The 14,958-nt window shown below is 45.4% G+C and overlaps 1 protein-coding gene across 1 annotated transcript; it reads right to left on the reverse strand.

Annotated features, from left to right (window-relative positions):
* Positions 1-2,709: 2,709 nt before the first annotated feature.
* On the reverse strand, positions 2,710-14,870 carry PLPBP (pyridoxal phosphate binding protein). The gene is made up of 8 exons (XM_080984173.1): positions 14,726-14,870; positions 12,362-12,469; positions 10,634-10,669; positions 10,035-10,110; positions 8,934-9,068; positions 7,282-7,424; positions 7,087-7,185; positions 2,710-4,847 (listed from the first exon to the last, which is right to left on the reverse strand). The coding sequence occupies exons 1-8, from the start codon at positions 14,819-14,821 to the stop codon at positions 4,710-4,712; spliced, it is 831 nt and encodes a 276-aa protein (XP_080840299.1). The 5' UTR covers positions 14,822-14,870; the 3' UTR covers positions 2,710-4,709.
* Positions 14,871-14,958: the final 88 nt, after the last annotated feature.

Below are 14,958 nucleotides of genomic sequence, written 5' to 3' on the forward strand. Positions count from 1 at the left end.
GGGAAAGGAACTTCGGCACCCACTTTTAATCTTGGCGTTTTTAATGCTTCTCCAAGGATTCAGGTACACAGCTGCAAATAAAACGTTTTAAATGTGTTGCGATGTGCAATATCCGAATGTGACACTAGATGATGACAGTGAGCTATGACAAATTCAATGTATTTTTCAAAACGTTTTTTAAAAAACCATTTTCATGGCGTTTTGTATATGTGTGTAGATTCCACTCTAGTTCCTTGTACTGGTGTGATGACCAATTTTGCCCCTCAAGGCCTAAAATGGACATGACATGGGAAATGAATTACTGAATCTCTCCACCTTTTTAAACTTCAAAGCAAATGCCGCAGTTTCCAACATTTAATGCTGCTATGGCCATAGTGCTGTGTGCGCACACTTAAACCTTTCCCCTTCAAAATAATCTAAAACACTGCCTCCACCAAGTTGCTATTGGTTGGTTGTTGGCACCTGTCTGTCTTAGGAGACTATGCAAGCTAAATTTGACTGGAACCAGGCTAAAATCACTGCTGGGGGCAAAAGCACTTCCCTCAGTAGGGGTCCCTTGGCTTAGGAGAGACACTATATGGGTGGGTATTCCAGCACTTTCAAAAGGCAGCCCTTCAAAGCCGTGGGTGGGAGAAGCATGTAAACCTTCTCTAGCTGGGACTTTAAAAGAATCTGAGGCTTTTTCTAATCCTTGCTTCTCTTGCAAGGCAGGCATTATCAAGTCCCCAAAGGTCACTTTGGGGCCTGAGGCCAGCAAACCTTGTTCCCACTCCTGCTCATTTGCTGCAATATTTCAGAGCTAGTTGTTCTGTGGGCAACCTGGTTATGACACCACATTCTTTGCATCTTACGTTCTGGTTGGAGGCATCAGATGTGGGCTTTTCAAAGCTGAGATTTGAAGAGTAGCTGGGAGTGGAACTTATCACTTCAAGCGACTGGCAGGACAGCTAGGACTTTGCACTTTCAGCTTGGCCTGTGGATTATATAACACACTGAAGAAACAGTTCGTTCCACGCATCATTTACAAAGGGTGCACTGAAGTCTTGGATTAAAAGAATAACTTGAAGAGTCTTTGCTTTCCATTTGGCCAGCATATGTGAAAAAGCTGGAACAGAAATGTAGTGCAAGGTGAGATATTAATTGCACCTTTACAAGCTCCACCTGTCAAAAAATGTGTTTGTGTCGACTATAAGTCACAATGACCTCCAAGGCAGATGGAAGAATAGATAACTGAGCACTCCCACTTTTGCTGCATTTTAAAAGGACAGACTAGGAAGCAAAAAGAATGTACTGGTCAGTCTTGAGATGTTACTTTTCGTCCAGCTCCCTTCTCTTCTGTAGCAAATTCCCACAAAAGCCCATCTTTTACTAACCTAAATGTTGGGTTCAATTATCCTTTGGGAAGTTAGGAAACTCTGCCACCTAGTGCCCAGTTTATGAGCGGCTCTGTCCTACTCCCTGAAAGTCTGACAAGACGGGGTGGCTACTCTGTAGTTCTCCAGATGTTGTTGGACTCTGCCTTTGGCTGCAGACAGCATGACAAATTGTCAGGGAAGATGGAAGCTGTAGTCCAGGAAGACCTGGAGGATCACAAACTAGCCACCTTCTTAAGATTATTAGGCTTTACGCACACAAACTTTGTATTTATTGTTTGAACGTGTTCAGGACTGAGAAGGTGGGACACCATACAAACAGGCGTAGGCTAGCAAAAGATGTACGGTACTCTTATTTCTATGCTTTTCCGCTAATACATAGGGAGCCAACGGAGTGCCCTCTGGATTTTGCTGGACCACAACTCCCATCAACCTTGACTATGCTTGCTGGAGAGAGCTACCCTGGCACTAACAACACCCAGGCTGTTTGCATGCAATATTAATCATCATTTTATTATTATTATTATTATTATTATTATTATTATTATTATTAGAATTTATATACCACCTTATACCCGGAGGTCTCAGGGCAGTTTACAGAACAAAATCAAAAAATAAAACCACAAAATATATAATAAAAAAGAGCAACAACCCAATACCCCCCCCCCAAAAAAAAAACATTTTAAAAGGGCATAGGATGTCAATCAAATCAACCAAAGGCCTGGTTAAAAAGGAACACTTTTGCCTGCTGCCTAAAGGTGTATAATGAAGGCGCCAGGTGAACTTCCCTGGGGAGAGCATTCCACAGACGGGGAGCCACTGCAGCAAAGGCCTGTTCTCGTGTTGTACAAGTGTGTCATTCTTCTTTTTTCAGCAACACTGAAGATGGGAAACCGATGTACACTCACCCCCACCAGACTGCTTTCTCTAAGGTGCACCCCACCACTTCCCCTCCCACAATGCTTTGCACTCTCCTTACTGCACATGACCTCATTTGAGAGCAGAACCCTTTCTCTCTTACGCAGCCCTCTCTTCTTCACCGGCTGCTGACCACTAGAGCCTCCTGCCCCTCCTTGCCAGAACAAATGGACTGGGTCCTGCTGCAAGATGGGTTCCCCAGGGTCCAGTGCAAAAGCTGCCTGGAGAGCATTCAGACCAGAGCAGGGTGGTCCGTTTTAGAACAGCTACATATTTTGAGCTGGACACCCGCCATCCCTCCAGAACAAGAGCTTCTTGGCCTTCAAAGGGCAATAAAATCTGAGCAGCCAAGCACAAACCCACCGGCACTGTTCTTTCCTTCCCCCCTTTGCAATTCACAACACCAAGAACAAAAGAAGAAGAAAAAATAACATCTTTAATAGCTTAGTAACTGGCACAGATGGTACAGTATTCTGATCCACAACTGGTTTTATTTCTTAACACACATGAAAACACTGCACTGTGGAGCTCGGGGCGGGAGGGAAGAAGTTTGGGCTGCATTTAGCATTGCACCTACGTAGTGGGACACTAAGTGGGCTGGGTGTTTGTTCTTTGCAGTTACATTCAGTGTCCAGGGCGAGAAAAACCAAGTCCCACTTCTAGGAGCATAGGAAACTGGCTTATATTAGGTGACACCACTGGTTCAGCTAGCTCACTGGAGCCAAGATTGGCAGCAGCTTCCAAGGGTCTCAGGTATGCTATCCATCCATAACTTGCTTTTGCTTTAAGTGGAAACGCCAAGGCTTTAACCTGGCACCTTCTGCATGCCAAGCACGTGTCCTAGCACTGAACTATGGTACCTGAGCCAAAGACACACCGCTGGAGTAACCCAAAGACACACCAAACTCCCAAGCTATTAGGGAAAAGAGGACCGGGGGGAGGGTATATTTCTACTGGGGACTAAAGTCATTTGTAGCAGCAGACTGGGCCTTGAAGTAGATTGTCAACATGTGAGTTACAAAACAAGATTTCACTGTAAACATTTTCACCGATTGGGGATGCTGCAGAGGGGAGATGAATACTTAGATGAGGTCTTAGTGAAGCAAGAGTGATGGCTGCTTTAAATGAACCTTAAGATATGTACAGTGGGGGAACAACTTGTTACTTTCTGCCGCCTGGGACCCAGCATCTGGGATAAGGATGCTTTGCATTAAAATTTGGGAGTTCACCATTTGCCCAGGGTAACCGTTTCTTCACACATGTGCTACTTGCAGGCTCGCTGCTCGAGCTGCCCTGCCACACCCACCCATGCCCAGGTGAGTGTGTGAATGACTGCTTGGAGTTAAGGTTTAGTTTGGCCTTCTGTCCGAGACTGCTCTACTCTGCAGTATTGCCTTTCCTCCAGGGGAGGGGGGGTTTAGGGAGTGTGGGAAGGGGGGGGGGGGACGGGCATTTCAAGGAACTTTCCAGGCACGACAGCCTCTCGGTCTCCCACGTGAGGTAGGTCAGCCCCGTTTTTCTCATATAGGGGACACAGGCACAGTATGGTTAAGTGACTTGGCCAAGATCACACAGCAAGTCAGCAGCAGAGTCAGGGAATTTCCCGGCTTTGGCTAGCAGAACATACTGCTTTTACCTAGCAGAACTACTCCAACCATCAATTTTCCAGAGGGGGGGGGAAGGGACATTTTATATTGTGAGAGAGAAAGCGATATGCAGTCGACTATCAAAACTCGTAGCAGCAGTCTTTGGAGGATGAATACAACCTAAAAAAGGAGAAATCTTCCCAACCTGTGGCTCAAAAGCTGCCAGTAGCTTAAGCTTGCAAATGCACCCTGACTCATCCCTTTCCACAGTGTAGCAAGCAGCAAACCGCCCATGCTGAACAGGTGCTTTTTAGTGTCATTAAAGGGTCTAAGACCTCGACCTCTGATAGGATGCTTGGTGTTAGACGACACAGCAGTTTACCCATAAAGCATTTCAGTGGGATGGTGGAGGGGGGCTTAGTCAATGGAGCATGGCCATGGCACCCCCGCAAAGAGGGGTTTCCACCTCAGGGAAACCAAGTTTCCAATTAGAAATGTGTAATGTTCACAGCTGGAAATGTTTCCTGCCCAGACCTAGTAGGGCTTAAGTCAGCTGGTTATCCAGAGCAGCTATCTAAAGTCACTTCAGCTAAGGTACCAAAAGTCACTTGTCAATCACTGGTGCTCCATTTGCTGGTTTTTTTTTAAGAAAAATTCAATCTCTATGGATATACAATATTAAAATTACACGTGACGAAGTGCCTGCGACGCCCTCTGATTACCTGATGGTGTCCCACAGCTGTCAGCCCAAAGGGAAAGTCAAGTGCATAGTAAGGTCTATCAGAAAGGATTCCCCTCCCTCCACGGAAGGAATCGCTAGGGCCTTCTCCTGTTAGTGCTCTTTCACTGTCAAATTCTCCAGCTGGCCTTTAATCTCCCTCGGGGCTTTGTCACTGGAAGGTTTGTTGGGGTAGTCTCGCTCTCCAAAGATGGTGCTTCCGATCCGAACATTTGTCGATCCAACTTCAATCTGCAAAGCAGCAAAAAAAAAGCAGGAGAAAGCTCACGGGTGCTTTGGAAGTTGGAACTTTGATCTGAAAGGCCTTGGCTGTCCCATTTGTAAATTTGTAAACAAACAAACAAACCCCTGTGTTGCAAAATATGAGTAAGCAATATCAAAAGCAACACGATGGCCAGGAACAATTACAATGTGAAAAACTTTATGATAATTCAAAACATCAAAACTAAGAAACTGAAGTCTCTGAAAATTCTTAAATGAATCACGGTGCCAGACTTTACCCGGCGTAGATCAAGCTGTGAAGCTTTGTATAATCAGCAAATGTCCAGTTCTGACGTCCAACGCTGAACTCTGCTGAACAGTGTTTCCGGATAACAACTACTGTTTCGTTGAATTCTTCATCAGCCAATTAGTTCAACACTCATAAGTAGAAAGATATGTAGTTTCTTCATTAACCAATCTTTTTTCAAATAGATATAATATACATGAGAATGAAAAATACTCTGGAACAGTGCTCATGAGATTATGTAGTCCCTGTTCCAGAGTATTTTTCATTCTCATGTATATGTATATATAGACCCAAGAGACCGATTTATAAAACCTGTTTGCGAATGGAACACACCTGAATAGGGTGGAAAGGGTGAAATGGCTGCTGAGCGGCACCGACAACTTTGTTACTTATAAAGTAGCACTCTGTGCTCTGGCAGCTAAGAAGATCAGGAGGAAGGAACTAGACAAAATAGCGGTCAACTGCAAAGGAGATTCGGATATTTAATTTGGCACATCTTACCTGAGAATCTTCTGCTATTCTATTCTATTTAATGCAACAAATAGTTTTAGTAGCTGTGACCATGATTTTATTGTATGCCTGTGCCTGATGATTTTTATGGTTATTGTTGTTCTTTTTTTCTTGTTTTTTCTTTTTGTTCTTCTTCTGAATGATGCCATGTTGTTGGTGCAACAAAAAATTTAATTGGAATTGGACATAATGGGTGGATGGCAGGATATTGGCTCCTTTTGGAGCTGGATGCAGCATGGGGAGAAATAACACATGAAGATACTCTGTGGGGTCCTAAAGAGCTGCTGTTTCCCCCCTCCCTTTAGTGCCTTTTTCCTGCTTCTGTTTCCCTTTCTAGTCCCTGGAATCTCTGTAGTGGATCCAGGGTGGATTTGTTTTGATTTAAATCACTAGTCAGTAAGACTTGATTTAAATCTTTTTTCTTTTTTACAAAAAGACTCATTATTGCTGGTGTAATCTTACTATTTACAACAAATTCACACTTTTGAAAACTGCAAAAACAAGCATCTGTGATAATACAGTAGGTACAATCCAATAGTTTTGCTAAGAAGGAACAGACCTTGCCATCTAAAAAGAAGGGAGAAATGATGTAAATAAATGAGGAGGAAGGACACAAGGCGAAGATGAGGAAAGGAGGAGATGTCAAAGGCTTGGAAGAAGAGGTAAGAGTTCAAGCCAACTGCAAGGAGGGAGAAGTGGGGAAAATTGGGAGGCAGAGCATCCCAGAGAAAAGGACAGTGGGAAAGAAAAGGCTGTGTGCACACCATACACTGAAAGCACCCGGTCGCCCCAAAGGATCCTGGGAACTGTAGTTTGTTATGGGTGTTGGGAATGGGGGCTCTGCTATGAGGTAAACTACAGTTTCCAGGATTCTTGATGGCAAGGTTAGGTGCTGAATGTATATTAAATGTATGGTGTGTAAACACTCAAAGACTCGGAAGTGTGAAATAGGTGAAGCTTAGCCAGGACAGAAGTAAAAGCACAGTGGAGATCATGAGAGCAGATAAAGAGAACAAAATGAAGAGAGAAGAACCTTTCATTGGATGAAGGGATTTAAATACAAGAAGTAGCAGCTTCTGCTGGGTCTGGTAAGAAAACAGAAGCCAGGCAAGGGAGAGCAATGGAAGAGAAATGAAGGCAAAGAGAGACACGTGCAGCAGACTTATCAGTGCAACCCTGACCATGTCTACTCAGACGTTACGTCCTATTGAATTTAATGGGGCTCACTGCCAAGCCCATGGGTTTATGACGCTGCCTATGAGAAGCAGGGAAGCTGTCCACCTGGGAAAACCAAGATTTACTCAAATGTTCCAGCATGAGCTTGGTTGCTCACGCAGAGGGCCAGACACTCTGCTAGGAGGGAGGGGGGAGAGAGGAAGAAGTGAAAGGAGAAAGGCCCCATGATTAGCAACTGCAGAAAAAAAGAAAATAAAAGGCAACAGACTGACTTACTGCATGCTGGAAGTCTGTAGACATCCCCATGCTCAGCTCAACTTTTTCAATGGGGAGATTGAGCTTGTCGCACAAGTCCTCACGCAAGGATATCAACATCTGCAGGGGAGGGAAGACAATGCAATTGAACTTGGCCCTCTCCTTCCTTAAAAGACAAGCTTTGCATATGAGTATTTCCCCCCAGATCAGGAATACCTGGAAGTCAGGGTTGGGCCCCTTACTGAGGTCGTGCCCAAAGCTGCCAATTGTCATTAAGCCCACAAATTCCAGGCTGGGACACTTCTGGAGGATGTGTGCCACTGTTGTTACCGTTTCTCCAGGCGGCAGCCCATGTTTACCTTTAAAAAGAAAAGCTTATTTGTTAATCATAGCATTTTAAGAGTTGGGAGGGACCACGAGAGTCATCTAGTCCAACCCTCTGCAATGCAGGAATGTTCTGCACAATATGGGGCTTGAACCCACAACCCCGAGATTAAGAGTCTCATGCTCTACCAACTGAGCTATCCTGCCTTGTTATACATTGCATTTTTATTGCAACCTCTGGGGGAGGACCACAGCTCAGTGGCGGTGCATCTGCTTTGCATGCAGAAGGTCCCTGGTTCAGCCCCTGGCATCTTCAAGCAAGGCTGGGAATATCCTCTGTCTGTAATCCTAGAAAGCCACTGCCAGTCATTGAGGGCGATACTGAGCTAGATGCACCAAGGGTGTGAATCAATACAAGGTTCCTCCAAAGTTCAATCCAAGCCTCTGTTCCTCCAAGGAACTCAGGTGATGTATATATAGTTCTTCCTCCCTGCCCCTTCTATCCTTCCAGCCACCCTATGAGGTAGGTTAGGCTCAGAAAATCCAATTGCCTTGTTGGTCATTCAAGCAGCTTCATGGTGAATTTGCACCTGTGTCTCCTCTGTTTTAAGGGATGCGGGTGGCGCTGTGGGTTAAACCATAGAGGCTAGGACTTGCCGATCAGAAGGTTGGCAGTTCAAATCCCCATGACGGGGTGAGCTCCCGTTGCTCGGTCCCTGCTCCTGCCAACCTAGCAGTTCGAAAGCACATCAAAGCGCAAGTAGATAAATAGGTACCGCTCCGGCGGGAAGGTAAACGGTGTTTCCGTGCGCTGCTCAGGTTCGCCAGAAGCAGCTTAGTCATGCTGGTCACATGACCCGGAAGCTGTACGCCAGCTCCCTCGGCCGATAAAACGAGATGAGTGCCGCAACCCCAGAGTCGGCCACAACTGGACCTAATGGTCAGGGGTCCCTTTACCTTTACTCCTCTGTTTTAGTCCAACTCTACACAGTCATACCTCATGTTACGTTTGCTTCATGTTACGTTTTTTCAGGTTGCGTCCCGCGATGACCCGGAAGTACCGGAAAGGGTTACTTCCGGGGTTTGCTGCTTGTGCATCTGCAGAAGCGCTAAATCACGCCGTGCACCTGCGCAGATACGGTGCTTCAGGTTGCATGCTTTTCATGTTGCGAACGGGCCAATGGAACGGATCCCATTCGCAACCAGAGGTACCACTGTAAACATTGTACCTTGCTGCCTCCCAGTGGTGAAGGCAGCCTTGCTAGGAAGAATCTAGACCATAACCTGCCTGATCAGGAATCTCAACGGCTCCGAAAGCCAAGTGCATTCAGCTGCCTGTGAGAAGGATTCCTTTTCTGGATGTCCTGCAAGGCACACAGAAGCCTCAAAGAGCCCAACATCACCCTTCCACGCATTCACATGTCATACTTGTGTGCGCATGAAGGAGGATCATACAAAGAGAGTGCTGCTCTTTAAAAGAAGGCTGAAATGCAAGCCTGAACCCTTGGCATGTGAGAGGGGAGAACAACATCAAATCTACTTACTATCTTCCCCACTGGTGTTCACTTGCACCATGATCTTTAGCTTCTCCAAAGACCCCTTCTTCTGCCAAGACCCATTTACTCTGTCCGCCAGTTTTAGGGAATCCACCGTTTCCAGCATAAATAGGTTAGGTACCGCTAGACGACATTTAAAGAAGAATCTGAGCAAATATCCATTGCAGAAAGCATACCAGTTTCATTCAATTTCAGAGTGCACAGTATGAGCTGTACTGCCAAGTTAGGGACCCTCGCATAAACTGTACGTTCTCTACCTGAGTAGCACAATGCTCCCTGCACCATACGGCTATATCAGGCAGTACCCCAACACTAGTGAAGGGAGACAGCTGGCCCTGCTTTTGGATGACTGGTTGAACAACAAGGCCTTTTGCTCCTTTCCGGTTTCTAGATTATTAATCACCTCTTAACTAATGTTTTCAAAATGTATAATGCAAAACAACATCTTAGAACGGGGAAGAGAGAACAGAAACTGTCTTGTCCTAAACCAAGCAGGAGAAAAGGGCCCTTTGCCCACGGCACATACAAAAAGCAAAAAAATAGCAAAAATAGAAGCTGGTCTCTCAGTCACCTTCTGCCTGATCTTATGAATTAACTAAATAAGTTTATCAACTGAAGGACCAGACATACGAGACACCACTGAAAATTACCACACTGCATTCAGATCCATTAACAGAGCTGTGCAAAATTACAACTCAGGAGGATGCAACTACAGCTGACCTACTGAAAACTAAGCTAAATCTTATGAAATGGCCACGACTGTGAAACTTAAAAATAAAATAAAAAATAGCGTGCCACATAGTCCAAGTTCATGTTTGCTAACAGCAGCAGCCCCTAGGACCTGGGAAAAATAAATCCTTCCGAGCCCCAATTTCAATTTTTGGAGAAATCACTGGTTCTATGTCCTGCACTGTGCAAATTAACTGCATCTCAAAATCAGGATCTCCTTAAGTCAGAGCTGGTAACAGTAGTGCATTCACTGAAGTGAGCACATTACAACTCCCCCCCCCCCCCAATGTACACAAAGGATTTCTTGTTGTCTCCCTGCCCCCCACCCCATAAGTGAGCACAAAAAGAAATTATTATTACCAATGAGTTTGTTGACATTGTTTTTCTGTAGGTGGCCTATGAAATGCCATTTAATCTCTGGACACGAAGAAAGAATCTGAGAACAGAGGCAAGTGAGTAGAATTTGAAATTCATTTTCATGCTAGGCATCCATAGAACACTTGCAAGTGAAGGATGATTTCACTTTTATTTATTTATAACTCAATTTTCAAGGCAAAAGCCGTCATAAAGTGGCTCATAATAAAGACAAAGGATGGTCCCTGTGTAAGAAGAGAGGGGCAAATCTCATCCAAGGTCCCTCAAATGTTAAAATTATTTTGATGGCAGTTAACACACTTAGTAGCAGTTTGCTGTCAGTGTAAATAACCTCTGCTGGGACAAATTCAGCATATAGGCTGCCATCTGTGCTCGAAAATTATTTCAAATGACTGGGGCTCCGCAACAAAAAGAAGCATCTTGGCCAAGATTATCTGCTATTTATACATAAAGAACTGAACAGCTACTGAAAGGCAAACAGAGAGATTCTTCTCTGAACATGAGCTTACTAGTCAATTTTCTGAAACAAGCCTCTGCCAACTTGACAGAATGAGGATTTTATCTAGCACACAAAATGAACTTACTCTGGAGTCTGATGCCTTTTCTAGAAGTTCTTGGACCTGTAGAAAGTTAAGACATGGATTAAACTTTGCCAGGCTTGCTCTGCCTTACCTCTAACTCAACCACCTTGACTTACAAGTGCCTCTGTTCACATGCAATGCTAAACGCCATGGTTTAGTGCAGAGGTGGGGAACTGACGGCTGTCCACATACTGTTGGACTCCATTAGTCCTAGTCAACATGGCCACTAGTCCAGGAAAATGGGATTTGTAGTCCAACAACATCTGGACAGCCACAGCTTCTTCAACCTTGGTTTAATGCAGAATGGACTAAGCACAACATTCCTCCCCCATCCTCCTCCCATGTGACCAGGAGGAAGACTTCTGCCACGCTTAGTTTCACAGTAAAAGAATGATGACTCAGTGGTGCATTCAAACAAGGGGTCCTGGTTTAAAACAATGTCAGTTTCATAATCAAAGGCTGGAAGCTGATTTGCTTTAAAACTCAGTAGAGTTAATCTTAAAGGAGGATTCCCAGTTCAAACATTAACGCTAAGCCAAGTGTTTGGTTTTTTTTAAGTAAAACTAATCTTAGCAGAAGTCCCTCCAAGCTGCAAAGGAGATAGAGAGGAGGAGGAAGAGATGGGGAAGTCAGCCATACGATGTCAAACCATGGGTGACATTACAAGCAAATGTGCAAAGCATTAAGACAGTGAGTTCCAATTACGCCTCAACAGAAGGCAAAAGGGTTAATGAGCAGCGTTTTACAAGAGAGGCAATATCCATTTGTAAAACTGCTAATAGACACTATTCTTGAGTACAAAGTCATGCGTCAGATTGCCAACTGCTCCCACAGTTATTCTGTCCAAGAAACTGCTTCAAACCACATTGGTGCACCTGTATCCAACATTAGTGCAATTATTTCCCCATGTTCACTCATTTGGACTACGCAACTCAAATTAACCAGCCGTAATATAACATTACTGCTGCACAGTGATGAGCAAACTGATATCTGCATGTCTAGCTTACATTTTAAAGACCTCCAGAAGCCATTTCGAAATAAATGAGAATGTGGGAATGTGGCCAGATCCAGACTTATCTCTGCTATTGTCACAACCTTTCAGGCCTGCCTTCATGACATCAGATTGCACCTTGCTGGTATACATCATGGAAGAGGCTGCCAACAGCCGTGAAAAGGGTGACTTCCAAGCTCACTGGCAAAGGGATTGACAATCGAACCTCCAATATCACATTGCCTTTTTACAAATGATGCGACCACACTTGGAATACAATTGCCAAATCCCTGTAGATCCTGCTGCCTGAGGCAGTTGCCTCACCTTGCCTCATGGGTGAGCCGGGCTAGTCTTCCTCCTTCACAGACACGAAGTGTCCCTTATTTTTCAAAGTTTCAGTTTAGCAAATTTAGGATCATATGAAGAGTCTGATGGATCAGACCACTTAGCCCAGCACCCTGCTCTCAAAGCGGCCAACCTGAGGCCTATGAGTAGCCTGAAAGCACAACCTGAGCACAGCAGCAGCCTTCTCTCCATTTGTGAATCTTTTAAAGCCACTTAAGTTCTGTCTCTGTAACGTTTACTCCCCAGCTATGCCACACTTCTCCAGGGTGATGCGGGACTAATGAAATATGAGCTCCTTTTGTGACCATCTGGTTTGTGAGCATGTCAGCAGCTCCAGGCCTTATTTCCTTCTGGTCCTGAAACCCAAACAATGCGGAAACGGAGAGGACACTCACATAGTTTTCTCCAAAGCTGCGCTGCCCATGGTTGTAGGCCTCAATCACCATTTCCGCTGGCTTCGTTTTACTGACAGCTACAAGGCGAGGCTGTATAGCAGGCAATCCCTGTATTTGCAAAGAAAGAAATGGTCAGTGGCCAAGTGCACGTGGGGATGCTCACAACTCTGTGACTGGAACATGGGAAATATTTGTTGCAGGCCAACAGGCACCGATAAGAGATTTCATATTATCTCACGTCCACCTTGAACTTTGTTTTTTTAATGGAGACAAGTTCACATGTTCTGTTTTGAGTTAACGTGGAAAAAACACAAAGGTTCCTAAAGACTAACAGACGCGTTGTAGCATAATCTTCCATGGATTAATAGTTCACTTCATTGAATACTGAAGTGAGAGGGAGGAAAAATGTTTTAAAACAAGGCTAAATGAGTATGAAATGCAATAGGTATTGACTATGACAACGCGACACAAAGCTTAAGACAAGCCAAATGACCATCCACAACAGCAGCAACCGGTAACAACACATCCATTTGTGAATCTGCCCTAAGCTGGGCTTCCGACCTCAATTATTTTATTTATAATAAATTCCATTAGAGTAACTTCGAATGCAATCCCATAGCTGCTGCCCTGGGAGTAGGACCCGCTGAACTTAACAGCATTTACTTTTCATGGTTCTTAAGGCACGTTGGTTCTGATTCAAAGAGATCCCGAGTCTTGCTTTGTGAACATACAGCAGCCCCATCCACACTTACTTGAAAGAAAGTCCAACTGTATTCAGTGGTGCTTAATCCCTACTTAATTGCTTATAGGAATTTCTGGGATGAGGGCAGATACAGAACAGGACAGGGTTCCTGCATGCTGAGCAGATGTGTATAAGAGTGAATTTCAGCAGGTATAGCTTGCTGTGTATCAAGTCCCTCTTCTGCACATCTACTGAAACGTACAGGAGTCCTGTCCTCTCCTCTGCATCCCGCCACTTTAGCAGGACTGCATAGGGGACACAGCAGCTCAATGGCAGGGCATCTTTTTCACCTGCAAAGCGCCTGGGCTCATTCCCCAGCATCTCCAGGAGGGGCAAGGAATGTGGAGTGCTGCTGCCAGTCAATCAATTCCATTCAATTCACTGTCTATGGTCAAAGGCCTTCACAAGGAACAACAGAGGGCAAAAAGCAAGACATTTCTTCTATGAGCCTTAAGCGTGATTCTATGATTTACAGCATAAAATTGCCACACGTTAACGTAACACTGCCAGAGCAGATTTGGCTACCAGAGGTGTCATTTGCAAGTGTTTTTGCTTAAGAGTTCAACCATCACTTTCAAGGGGGATCAATCTGACACCTGATGGAGAACATAATTGTTGTAGTAATTCTACTGTCTCAAATATAGAATAAATTTTGATAATTGCACAATGTAAACATACATACATAGGTATATAAACCACATGTCTAAAATAGTACAGGAGAGCAATCCAAAAGTCATCTTGGCTCTCCTAAATATTTCCTCTGCCTCCTTAATCCTCCTTGCTTGAGAACTCAGATAGCAATCAGGGGAAGTTCCTGAAGGGATTCCTCTCCTATATCTATGAACTTCCTTTGAATTAATTGTCATTGTTTGCCCAGATGCTCTGCATTGAGGGATGTCTGACAGGCATCCTGATGGTCTTATCAAATGCTAATGTTTTGTGTAAACTGTGTCTGGAACTATGTGAAACTTGCTAAATCCTCAGGAATATCACACCTTGGCCTGCCTGAGCCACAGTAACCCCACCTTAGGTGGGATGTAATTTCTGACTGTTTGTAGAAGGGACTGTCCTTCTTCTCCACGCCAGAACGCCATCCCCTTAAAAGAGATATTTCTTCTTGGTTCTGGGTCTCTCTTCCCTCCTTGCAAGGAGGGGAGGGAACTCTGTTGCAACAGAAAAATATGAAGCTAACCACCCCTGTTTTTCTAGATCACAATCAACATTCATCGTGCATGATATCCACGACCTCCCTGCATGCCTTCCCGTTCCCTGTGTGCTACCCCCAGACGTCCCCCCTCTATGTATGCCGAGGGCCTTTGCTGAAAAAAGGCCCTGCGCAAGGGGGGGGGGGCTGCTGCTGCCAGTCAGTGTAGGAAACACTAGGTTAGGTGGACCCAAATTCTGATTTGGTATAAGGCAGCTGGCTATGCTCCTAAAAAATGGCGGGGGGGGAAACCCGGTAATATGTTATTCACGTTAAAAGATACACAGGCTATTAATAACAGCAGCAGCGAGCAGCGATCCGCAGGCCACGCCAGGTCTCTCCCACCTGCCGCCTCCCGAGCAGGAACCGCCAGGCCGGCCGCTGCCGCCGCCCCGCTCCCCGCCCTCCCGCCTCGCACCTTGGGCCTGCTGGCCGCCGCCTGCTGCACCCGCTCCTGGACTGCCCTGAGCGCCGGTCCCAGGCCTTCCCCGGCAGCCATCCCCGCTCTCCACATTCCCCAGCCGCGCCGCGGATCTTGGGCCGGGCTTCCGCCACACACGCAGCCGTCGGCAGGCAGCCAATCGCCACTCCAAGCCCTGCTCGGTTGGCCAATGAGGGTCGGAGGTGGGGCCCGGAGGAGGCGGGCTCAGG

Source organism: Podarcis pityusensis (assembly GCF_964106645.2).
Source record: "Podarcis pityusensis genome assembly, chromosome: 15".
In the NCBI taxonomy this organism is placed as follows: Eukaryota; Metazoa; Chordata; class Lepidosauria; order Squamata; family Lacertidae; genus Podarcis; species Podarcis pityusensis.